Raw genomic sequence first — 13,108 nt, forward strand, 5'->3', positions numbered from 1 at the left:
TCTTCCCTAAACCATATATCCCGACTGTTTCTGGGATCGAAAAGTTAAATGAGGTTCCTGATACATTGAAGTTTCTTTGTAATCTTTTCACATTTTTTGCAGAAAATAACGATGTTGATCATTTAATTTATATCCTTACTATTCTTACCGATAAAGGTCGTATATTGGAAATTAACTCTTTTCTTACTGCTCGGGAGATAAAGCAATATTCATCATTCCTGCCGTCCTGGAGCCATCCTTGTTCAAAATTAGAACAACAAAAATTCGTCAAGTTTGGGTCCCTGACAAATAGCAGGCAACGCAGTAGCGGTGATGTAATAATGAATGGCGAATGTGAAAAATTTTTTTCTGCCCTCATTATATAGAACAGACGGTTGTAGAAGCTTGGGAGAGGGCTCACTGGCCTCAAATTTAAAGTACTAGTGCCATTTCAAGGATTAAGCCCAATTGGTGTAGTCTCCCAACACTTCAACTTCCTAGTTATACTCAACCTTACATGTCATCAGGTCATAATTTTTTTTTAATACAAAAATATGCCTGGAAACCACACAATAATTTTAGTTTCTCGGCTCCAAATTATGCAAGTAGCCAGTACAAAACACAGGCTCTGCTAGTACACTTTGATAGAAAGATGAGGACGTTACAGCTTGCTGTAATGAAAGTCATACAATGAGTCTCAACAGTTATTATTGAATAGTCCAAAACGAAGCCAGCGTCCAACATTTTTTTTTGTTTTTTTGTAGGATTCTTTTTATGAAGACCTTGTACTTGCATTTTACCAAAATTGACATTTCGTGGCCCCACATATACATAGTGTTTTCAAGCTGAAAACAACCACATTTTATAAATATGGGTAAAAGTAAAAATTGTTAAGAGTACTGCACTGGACTTTAGTCCCTACGGCGGTGCTGATCTCCAGTTCATGGCTTTTGCCAGGAAGTGCATATGAAGGAAATGCAAAAATAAAATACTCATTATACATTCTTTGAAGTGTTTTATGCTGAAGTAATATGTTAACTTCTTCTTTAAGCATCCACGCTTCCAATGTGCGGAACATTTGCAATGAAACTAATCATTCTTCTTGAGAAAGGGTAGCACATCGTTTGTGCATATGCACCAAGAAATAACGCAAAGTCTTGCTAAACATTTAAACGAGACCTCAAGTTTACTTAATATGCTGATATAGATACATAGTATGCTTAACAGGTACTTTAATTCAAAACTATACATGCAACCCAATATAGTCAACGATTTACAAATAATAATGCACCACAAATGATCCTACCAATAGTTGAATCATATTAATCACCAGTCAGGCAATGCCAGAACAATACTAGCCAATGCAGAGGCATTTCTGTATTTTATATATATATATTTAAAATATGTGTAATTTCAAATAGATGTAGTTTTAAAAATATATAATTTATATATAATTTTTTAAAGTCTAGGGGTTTGATACAATAGATAAAATAAAATTTTAGCATCTAATGACAATGCAAGCTTTAGGTATGTTATCCTTCTAAATAACGTCTGAATAACGCATCCCAAACAGATATGCACATGTATATGAGTAAATTTCCGAGTGCTGTTTTTAATATTATATAATGACCAGTATGTAATTATTCAGCATATTTCGAAAAAAAATTAAATTTAATAAGCAATATTGAATATGGTAGTATTTTTTTTTTTTTACAGTGAGTATGTTTTAAAACAGTAATAATTCAAGGAAAAAACTGTAATAGCAGTGTACCAGACTCAAAAGTGACAATATCTAAATCGCAAACTACAAGTGATTCTTTTCCATCTTTTAGACAAACCAATAGCAAGAATTCATAAAGGCTTGGGAGAGTTAGAAAATATTGGCCTCAAAATGAACATTTTTCAAATTGAGATCTACTCCTCTGGAAAAATGACTGATACAGCTCTAAAGTTTGACCATTTTTATCCATGACTACTACAATTAGTAACTTAAACGCATCACAGTGTTAAGCTGTCTAGTGTCAATGCAATGGTAAGCAATATATTACCTCACTCAATTTTGCTATGGCCTTTTCTGCACAAATTCATAAAGATTTAAGGCTATTACTCTGTTCTCGATCCAGTCTAACCTTGAGTGTCCTGCTAGTCTTCCCTCTGAGAGCTCTTTATAAAACTATTAAATGTATTTTATGTTAATATATTCTGAGGAAATGTTTCCTTTCCAAGACCATATTCAGAGGGATAGGGATCCCAGGTTTTACCCCCACACCCAGAAAAATTTAAATAGAAAAAATTAACACTTCGGTTATTTGAAATCACAGAAACAATAAAATAAAAGTAAGTCAGTTATGTATAGTTACTTTAAAGATATTCTGAATAAGAATCATCACTTTACAGTCTGTCTACCTGCAACTTCTCATTCGATCAATCCAAAATATGTTCTAAACTAAGAAGTTATATGTACCTAAAAATGAAATTCCTACTATGTAATTATTAAGTCGAAGGAAGAATAAGGTGTCAACCCCTAAATTAAAAGAAAATTGGCTCCTAGTATTAGTTCCAGTCAAGATGTTGAGATGATGGGTCTTTGATGTTTGATTGACGAAGGCCCATATCTCGCTTTTGCTTCTTTCATATACGCATTTACCATTTGACGGACAACTTCGTCAAAAAATACTTGAGCTAATTGAGAGTGTAAAACCGATCTGAATTCAAAAGAAACTGAAAAATCTAAAGTACATGTCCTTGGATTCTCAGGAAGACCAGGACTAAATTTCCATACATTTTCTAAATGATTAAACAATCGCCCTTCTGTTGATATTGCTTTTACTAAATTGGGTTCTACCAATGTGACACTGGATGTATATCTTTCAGTAATTGGCGGAAAGCCAATAACTAAGTCGGCTCGAAGAAAATCTTTTTTTCTGAAAATCACCCTGGAATCCTTACACCAAGGCACGAAATTTTTGTACAGTTCTACTTCAGAGACAACATTATACATCTCTTGCATTGTGTACCTACAAAAAAAAGAACATTAATATTTGGACAGCGCTCTGCAAAAACCATATTATCTACTTGACAAAATTACCCTGAACTGACAAAACTTGAGTTTAAAAATTTAATCTAAGCAACAACAAAACTGAAATCCCAGACAGTACGAGAATATGTGTATGTATTGTTTTATTATGTTCATAAATCCAGTCAAGAAACAAAACTAATTCTTCCAGAGTAAATTGCAGTCCATTCAAACTGCAAAATGAACAAGAGCTAAGAGCTCATATGGCATTTGTGACGAGATCGGAAGAGCCAGGAGCTCATATGGCATGAGCTCTAGCAAAAATTCTAAGAATCAATAGACTGATTTAAAAGGAAAAATCAGAGGCTTAATGCCGGTCGGGATTTAACATAAGAGCTCTGAAACACGAGGTCCTTCTAAATATCAAATTCATTAAGATCCGATCACCCACTCGTAAGCTGAAAATACCTCATTTTTTCTAATTTTTGCTCTCCCTTCAGCCCCCAAGATGGTGGAATCGGGAAAAACGACAATATTAAGTCAATTTGTCCAGGTCCCTGGCACCCCTACCAATTTTCATCGTCCTAGCACGTCCAGAAGCACCAAACTTGCCAAAGCACTGGACCCCCCTAACTCCCCCAAAGAGAGCGGATCCAGTCCAGTTAACTCAATCACGTTATCTACGACACTTGCTTATTCTACCCACCAAGTTTCATCCCGATCTCTCCACTCTAAGCATTTTCCAAGATTTCCGGTTTCCTCCTTCAACTCCCCCCCAATGTCACCTGATCCGGTCGGAATTTAAAATAAAAGCTCTAAAATATGAGTTCCTTCTAAATATCAAATTTCATTAAGATCTGGTCACCCGTTCTCAAGTTAAAAATACCTCAATTTTTCTTATTTCCCCGAATTAACACCCCCTCCAACTCCCCCAAAGAGAGCGGATTCAGTCTGGTTGTGTCAGTCATGTATCTAGGACTTGTGCTTATTCTTCCCGCCAAGTTTCATCCCGATCTCTCCACTCTAAGCGTTTTCCAAGATTTCCCGTTTCCCCTTCCAACTCCCCCAATATCACTGGATACAGTCTGGATTCAAAATAAGAGCTCTGGGACACGAGGTCTTTCTAAATATCAAATTTCATTAAGATCCAATCACCCATTTGTAAGTTAAAAATACCTCATTTTTTCTCCTGCCCCCCCCCCAAGATGGTCCAATCGGAAAAACGACTGTTATCGAGTCAATTTGTGCAGGTCTCTGACACGCCTACTAATTTTCATTGTCCTAGCACGTCCAGAAGCACCTAACTCGCCAAAGCATTGGAAATCGCCCCCAGCTCCCCCAAAGAGACCGGATCTGTTCCAATTATGTCAATCATGTATCTAGAACTTGTGCTTATTCTTGCCATTAGGTTTCATCCCCATCTCTCCACTCTAAGCGTTCTCCGAGATTTCCGGTTTCCAAGATTTCTGTTCCCCCTCCAACCCTCTGTCCCCGGATCCAGTTCGAATTGAAAATTGAGCATCTGAGACCCGTTCGTAAGTTACAAATACCTCATTTTTTCTGATTTTTTCAAATCTCCCCCCCCCCAACTCCTCCAAAATCCGGTCGGTCACGTCGGTCAAAATTGCGTCGGTCACGTGTCTTGGACTTGCGCTTATTCTTCCCCCCAAGTTTCATCCTGATCTCTCTACTCTAAGTATTTTCCAAGATTTCCGGTTCCCCCTCCCCCCAACTCCCTCCAATGAAACTGTGTCCGGTAGATTTAAAATAAGAAATCTGAGTCACGAGGTCCTTCTAAATATGAAATTTCACTAAGAGCCGATCACTCCTTCGTAAGTTAAAAATATCTCATTTTTTCTATTTTTCCAATTAGCCGTCCCCCCACCCCCCACCCCCAGATGGTCGGATCAGGGAAACGCCTATTTCTAATTTAATGTGGTCTGGTCCCTGATACGCCTGCCAAATTTCATCGTCCTAGCTTATCTGGAAGTGTCTAAACTAGCGAAACCAGGACAGACAGACCAACAGAATTTGCGATTGCTATATGTTACTTGGTAAATACCAAGTGCAATAAAAACCTTATATCGTTAGCACCACAAGCAGTAGAGACGCTGAGGAGACACATGATATCGACGATTTCCTCCTGGATTTAACCCGCGTTTTATTATAGATTTGTCATTTTCTTATGGTTTTAATCTCAACAAGAAAAACATGATATCATTATGGAGAATCTTGCATCAGGTTTGATAGGATGAAATATAAAAATTAGATCAGATCCTCCCTCTCCCCAAACTGTTGTCATTATCCCTGAATTGCCAGAGAATTCTACATGATTTTCCGATTTTTTCAAAAGAAAATTGGTTTAATGAATTCCCGAAAATCAAAATTTTTTTGGAAAAATCGAAACCTTTTTAGGTTGGTCACAAAAATGCGCTTATTTGCGCAATTCTGACAAACAAGCTACACAATTTAACGGAAAAATTCTTACAACAGTAGCTAGTCTTAAGTCATTTTCGGAATTATGTTGAAAAATCGCACTAGGACAAAGTTCTAATATGAAAAGATTCGATGGGGTCGCTGGATCTCGTTCACCAAAATAAAAAAGACAATTAGAACAAAACTTCTTCCTCTTCTAAAACTCACACCTCAAGTCCAGATAAGACTTCCTTCAGCTTCAAAGGATTTTTTACTGAGAATTCTTTTTTTTTCAAATCTTCTAACCAGGCATGATGAGCCAAAGTAACGTGGGTCTTAGGGTATTATAGGGATTTTAGGGATCATATTCACAAAATAATCTTCTTTCTTGCTTTGCCAGCAGCTTGATACTGAATAAATCACTCATTTCGGGTTTTAAATTTGATTTTAAGGAAATGTCCATTGTGTTGTCTGGGCAAACGCAGGGGGAGACTTGATGAAACAGATGAACTGGAATTTTATTTTAAATTTCCACTAAAATATAATAATGTTCTTGTATTTTGTTTAACATGTGTATGGTTATGATAATTAGATATTGACTAGGTCTACTCTGTAGAACTAATTGGTAAAGGACCGTTTTCTGTGAATGTTCTTTGGTACAGTAGAAGTTGATGTCCTTGACCTTATGGAATGTTCCAATGAAAAAGCTATCTCTATATTTTCTAAACTTAAAAAGTTTGTAAAATACTTAAGAGCAGCGAAGTCCTCATAAAGTACTGCACTGATTTTTGTTCTGATACTGCTGCTTAAATGATTTGGTGTAACAGTTCTGTGAAAAACTGATCAAAAACAAGTACCCATGAGTGGCAGTAATCAAATGCAGTTGCCACTCCATCCATCTTTGTACCTTGTATAGAAGTAAAAGTTTGATGAAAACTATAAAGCATACGTGCTGCTTGCGAAAAAAATCAGTGGGGGAATAAATTTGTATTTTACATCTATGATTACACTGCAACTACACTTACGCTAACACTACAACCCCAAAATATTCACAAACAGAATATAAAATCCTGATATAAGATTAAGGAGATAATAGAAGTTTTTATAGCAGCATTTAAATGAAAATTACATTTTCCAGCAATTTTGCAGATTTTTAAAGGGAAAAATCCCGTTAGTTTCCATATACAGGCATGTCCCTATCTTGTCAGAAACCATGTGAAATGTTGTCTCAAGATTATTTCCTCTAACTAAAAATTTTGTCACTCCTTTTTAAACTGTTGATACCCTGTTTTAATTTCACCGGAATTCCATTTCATCACCCAGGGAATCTAACCATTTTCCAAAATTGAAGGCTGAAACACCTCTTCCCCCTCCAAGGATTTGATCTGCATGAAACTAAGGTGACATACTCATGCGACAACTAATCGATTTTCTAGTATATACATAAAGTTTCAGAAGTGAAAGTTCTCCCCAAAAAAGAAGAAAAAAAGTGCTCAATTCTCTCTAAAAAATACCTTAGAAAGTGCCACGGGAGGCTACTTCTGATACACTCTAACGTGTATAACTTCAAGTATTAATTAAACGTAATCCTTTTTAATCCTATCTTATTTTCCAGTAGTTGCATATAAAAATTTCAATGTAAACTTTTTTTTTCTAATACTTATGAACTTAAGGTTTTAAAGCTTAAATCCAGAAAGATCACAGAAAGAACCTCAACCTCCACTTTAAAATAAAAATTAAACATGATGAACCAATAAAGCATAACTCGGGTGTGTCAATAACTCCAGGTTCATTATTAAACAATAAAAATAGCAAACTATAAAATACCAAAACACTTACAATTTAAAAACACTTACAAGGCTCTATGACTGGAAAAATTAGGTGGCATGCACCGCCAGATAAAACCCTTCAATAAAAGTTAACTAATTGAACTTTCCAAGCTTTGTAGCAAGTCAGATCTTATCAAAGAAATTAGTAGTTTCAACCAAAAAATCTGTCTCAAATCTGTGCTTAAGAGATCAATGTGGTAAAGCACTTTACAAGATATAGGAAACACAAATTTTTATACATTATTGAGTTACTGACACTCTTATGAGTGTAATTTACTTAATAATCATTGCAAAGAATCCATCTCTCCAGTACATAATAAAAGGAAAAGTAAAACAGAACTACATTTTATTTCAAAAATTTATTGTGGTGCTGTCTTGATAAATAGAAGAAAATCTCATGGTTCTTGAAAAATTCTAGTTTTTCAATTATTGATTGATTCCCCACTCAAAAAAAAAAAAAATATGCTCTCTCCCTATATTAAGTACCAGTTTCCAATACTTAAAGAGAACTGTCAACTCACCCTAAGAGGCGTCTTTCTGAGTACTCTTTCTTCTTATTTATCTCTGTGAATGGGTTAGTAAGATTCAAGAACGATCTTCTGGCTACATATATGGACCTGAAATACAAAGAGAGGTCAAAAATCAAATGTTTTCTGATTTTTTGGACAATTTACCATAGATATACAAAGACTGAATCCTTAAAAGGGGAATATCAGTAGATATTCCCAATGAAGGTAATAAAAAAAGAAAAAAAAAATGTACACAATCTTTCTAGGGAGTTTTCTTTGTCTCAATCTCAGGAGTAGGTAAATCCCTCATGCTAGGTAGTTTGGCTATCTAAAACTAAAATAAATCGGTTATTTCTCATAGATCTAGGCTTAAATGAGAGAAGACAAAAGTCCACAAACAGACATGTGACTAGGCAAATCAAGAAACGTCAATCCTAATTTGGTCAAAATGAGCTAGGTATCAAGTATAGACTTGTATTTTTCCAACAACCAGAACACAATAATAAAAATAAAATTGAAACTAAAAACACAAAAATAATAAAAATAAGCTTGAAAATAAAAACACAGCAACAATAAAAATAAGGGAAGTCCCTTCAAATATTCTGTTTTTCCCTTCTTTGTCATGACTTTTATGTCTATACTTATGCAATGCCAGTGCAAATTTACGGTTTGTTTATGTTGCTTCAAAATACTTTGAAACTGAGGTAAGGTGAGATGCACCACAGGTCCTAAGCTCGGAAACATTAAATACACAGGAGCTTATTTACATCTGAAGGGACTTTTCAGTCGCCCCTCCCAAACAAGGGATACATTTGAATTGAAATCTTATTGGTGACAAAGACCAAATCTCCTCCCACTAATTGCTGCAATCATAAAAGGTCAAACTAATCTTATAAGGAACTGTAAGATATTTACTACACAGTATTCTAATTATCTTTTCTATTTGGATTTACAGATTATCTAATGATTAAGTGCATGTCCCATGTGCTTCTCATATGTAAAACAAAAGTATTTATAAGGAAATTAAGCAATTTAAGTGATTCATTTTTGAAAAATTGAATGTCATTAACACAAGACTTTAAGCTCAATTTCTAGGCACTTCCCAAAAGAAATAAGTGGACAATATGAAAGATATTGGAAAATACAAAGAGAAATATTGGTCTACTTCCAAAAGAGGTTGGGGTTGGAGGGAGTGTCCCTCTCAGAATAATAGTGGCCTAAAAATCGTATTTTTATGCCTTAAAACCCTGTTCTTAAGAAAAACTTCTAATCCCCTCTCCTTAGGATCAGACCTAGTTGTATCTGTAAGTGTTTGACTAACAGTTTTTTTTTTGTCTTCAGAAAGAACATGAGTGACTTTTATTACTACTACTAACAGCCCAAGCCACTTGAGAGCAATATGGTTCTACATTCTTGCTCTTCTTCTGTGTAGCCTACTATTTAAAATTCGTCAGAATTTTCCCTAACTCTCTTCTTATGACCCTTTCCAGCCTTGTTCCAGAATATTCTACTTTTTGTTTGGCCCTATCTTAATTACATCTTCCCCATACAATAAAAATAATACAGAATACAAAAGAAATATTTTGGACCCAATATTTTCATCTATGCTTACTAAAAATTGTTTACAGCTTAGGTTGTTACACTTCTGTGATTTACACAAGTATTTTTTTTTAATTTATGCATAAAGCCTACAGTTAACTCCACATCACTCAAAAACCAATTAGCAAATGTTATGGTAAAAGAAATACAAGATCAAAAAGATCAAGTTTAAACAAGAGTGAACACAAAAGACATATATAATAATAACAAAAATAAATTTACCCCAGCTTATGGTCCATAAACTAACCAAACACTATAAAACAGCTAATATTTCTAAATAAAATTTGAGTACCTGATAAAATTTGTTTCAATGAATGAAAACTAACTTCTTCAACAACCAAAGAAGGCAGGGTTTTCCATGATTTAGAAACTCTATCAGTAATAAATGCTGCCCTATTTGTTTGTTGATTTCTTTTCTTTTTTTTTGTATAATGTTTGAAAAGGAGCCTTAAGCTGAAAAATACTTGGCTAAAATAAAAAAAAATAAATCCTCATTATTCTTGTAGTCACTGCCAATAAAATGGAAAGAAATTTAAAACATGATAATTATCCAAGAGTATCAAGTGCCTTTCACATTCCAGACCATCTTTGTAGCCCTTTCCCAAACCATTTCAACCCTATGTTCATCAATCACATTTATTGGGAGCCAACTAAGGAACAATACCCCAGAAGAGGATAAAAAAATCTAGCAAAGCATCAGGAAGTCTTAGAGATTCAGTTATTTATGGTTCCTTTTAAGGATTAACAACAATTCCCAAATTTCTCCCAGCATCTGAAGAGTCAATCAATCATCCAAACCCATCCCCTCCACTCATATGATACTGCCACTTATGTTCTTTCTCCCAAAGTGCACTGCACTGACTTGCACTGTTGAATGTTAAATTCAGGCTTCCACTTATGGGACTAAAGTGAAAGCCAATGTAGGTCTTCCTGTATGGAAGCTCATGTTATTGATGACTCTACAGGCCAATAAGCTTTGAGGTATTTGTGCAAAAATTCATCCTATTTTTTACAACTAATAGAGCATCATTAAAATAAATATTGTATAATGTCAGAGGCAAGATTTTTCCCTAATGTATGCCACTGTCAACTTCTGCAGCTTTTGAGAAGAATTCTTGCTCATTGTCCCCAAATAACTCAATTGTCTACTTTCTTTTAGTGAAGAACTGATAGCTGTTAATTTTGTCTTCAACTGGTGATGACAGATTTTGTCAAATAATTTGGCAAAATCTAAAAGGGTCATGTCAACTGGAGTGTCACAATCTAGCAACTCATTGACATAGTCATAAGCATCTAGAAGATTTGTCTCAAATGAGCATCCAGATCTGAAGCTTTGTTGGCTGTCTGTGAGCAGTTTGTTACCAATTAAATGTTTCATAATTTTGGTTTTCATAATTCTTTTAAAAAGTTTACTAACTGTTGGTGATACTAATCAGTGAAATTATTCTTGCTTCCACCCTTGTGGATAGGCATAATGGTAAAATTATAGCAAATTGTATAACTGGCTTTTGTATAAAGTGAATATACCACCTGATGCCTTTTTTATGCTATTTACAAATATAATAATTACTTCTACCTTAAATTTAAGCACTTTTTAGCCTAACCTAACCTTATTATAATATATTTATTTAGTATTATTTTGTTAAAAACGGCACAGAGAAAAGGTAGTATTATTTTGTCAGAAATGACAGATAACTCAAAATTTAATTGAAAATTTGTCATTTTTAAGAGCTTAAAAAGTGCTTAAATTTGAATTTGTAGTAGAAGTGATTATTATATTTATAAAGAACATAAAAAACGGAATCAGTGGTATGTTTGCTTTATTGGGAAGTCAGATATGTTAACTGTCATAATTTTTTCAAAATTTGTCATTTTTAAGAGCTAAAAAAGTGCTTAAATCTCAATTTAAGGTAGAAGTGATTATTATATTCATAAAGAACATAAAAACAGGCATTGAGTGGCATATTAACTTTATGCAAAAGCCAGTTATAGGATTGCTATAATTTTGCTGGCATAATATTAGATTTTTTCTAATCTTAAGGAACTTGTTTAGTATCTAGAGACTTTTGAAACTGTTTTGTCAAGGGAAGGGCAAGCTCTGATTGGGCTTACAGACTTATTTGTACTCAATCTTTTGAGCCATAGTTCTATATCCAAAGGTTTGATGGTGATAATTTGCACTGGCTTCACAATATACATGTATTTTCTATTGCTCAATTTTGACAACATTGCTTTTTTAGTGTCATATCTATTTGAACAAGAGTGATACATGACAAAGTACAAGGAGCATTTGCAACCTTGGATATATATTTGCACATTAGTAGGGAGGAGTTAAAGTAAAGTGAATTGCTTTTAGGAATGACAAAAATAGCCTAAGAATTTTAGGACTTTTAAAAATTTGTTCTGAGAATTTTATAGTGTTTCCTTTTTAGTAGGCCTATCTGTACACCAATACTGGAGGGGATTGGGGGGTGTGAGTGGTAGGTAAAATTGGTGCAAACAGTATTACTGGCTTTCATATAAAGTGAATATACCACTTGATGCCTATTTTAATACTGTTTACAAATATAATAATTGCTTCTACTGCAAATTCAGATTTAAGCACTTTTTGACCTCTTAAAAATGACCTATATACGGGGTCATTACAAATCTGTAATAGTTTAGAAACAAATTTGGGCTAAATGTTTGCATATCAGGGGGGTGGGGGTAAAGCAGTGTATATTAAATATGTAAAACATAAAAAAAACAGCAATGGTTAGTTTACATATTTAACATATGCTATGCTTTACCACCACCCCCTCCCCAGATGTGCAAATATATAGCACAAATTTGTTTCTAAACTATTAAAGATTTGTAATGACCCCATATATAGGTCATTTTTAAGAGGTCAAAAAGTGCTTAAACCTGAATTTGCAGTAGAAGCAATTATTATATTTGTAAACAGCATTAAAAAAGGCATCAAGTGGTATATTCACTTTATATGAAAGCCAGTAATACTGTTTGCATCAAATTTACCAAGTGGTAGATTAAAATAAAGTAATTTAAAAAATGATATAGCCTAAATAAGGATTTTTAAATTTTTTGAAGTCAGCTAGGCTAGTTTTCAGAATTTTATGATGATTAGTTCTGAGGGGGCACATTGCTGAAATAAAATGACCCAGGGGTCAATACTTTCCATCACTGCTGTTTTGTTTTTTTTTAAGAGGAATTAAGCCATGTCTTACCTAATAGACCTGGGCCTTACAACTATTTCTTTCTAATATTAGGCTATAGCTCATAGGTTAGAGTTGACCTGTCATTCATGCAACCTCCTAGGCTTTGAAAATGTGGAATGAGATGAGATGGGCTTGGGAAATATACCTTTTCATGGCAAAATTTAGGCTTTGGATCTGTAGGCTACACTTGGTTTCACATGGCCTATCTATTTCAATTCGTATTCAAGACAGAGAACCTTTCATGTAGGCTACTCATTCAATTTAGCTATAAATAATAATTGTAGGCTACTAGCCTATTCTATCCTAGGTTATACTGAGCAAGTTGGTAAACTCACCCCTCAAACTTACAATTTCGGTAAATTTTGCGATGTTGACCTATAAGTTCCATTAAGTGAAGTTAAGCATGGTGATCTAAGGATCGCTAAGCATTTATTACTCATTACTTTTGAGGTACCAATAGTAATAATTGCAGAACATAATCAACTTGTGAATCTTCTGGTTCTTCCAATATATTACATAAAACGAAAATGATTAATCGAATACTGA

General features: G+C 34.2%; 1 protein-coding gene across 2 annotated transcripts; it reads right to left on the minus strand.

The window, feature by feature from the left end:
• Nucleotides 1-1,194: 1,194 nt before the first annotated feature.
• On the minus strand, nt 1,195-13,088 carry LOC136026355 (coenzyme Q-binding protein COQ10 homolog A, mitochondrial-like). Of its 2 annotated transcripts, none has more exons than XM_065702883.1 (3): nt 12,911-13,088; nt 7,761-7,856; nt 1,195-2,996 (listed from the first exon to the last, which is right to left on the minus strand). In XM_065702883.1, exons 1-3 carry the CDS (start codon nt 13,000-13,002, stop codon nt 2,543-2,545), a joined length of 642 nt encoding a protein of 213 aa, XP_065558955.1. In that variant the 5' UTR covers nt 13,003-13,088; the 3' UTR covers nt 1,195-2,542. The 2 variants fall into 2 exon arrangements, with proteins under 2 accessions (XP_065558955.1, XP_065558956.1); XM_065702884.1 differs by having other exon boundaries at nt 12,898-13,083.
• Nucleotides 13,089-13,108: the final 20 nt, after the last annotated feature.

The sequence above is a fragment of the Artemia franciscana genome, chromosome 4 (genome assembly GCF_032884065.1).
Source record: "Artemia franciscana chromosome 4, ASM3288406v1, whole genome shotgun sequence".
NCBI classification, from domain to species: domain Eukaryota; kingdom Metazoa; phylum Arthropoda; class Branchiopoda; order Anostraca; family Artemiidae; genus Artemia; species Artemia franciscana.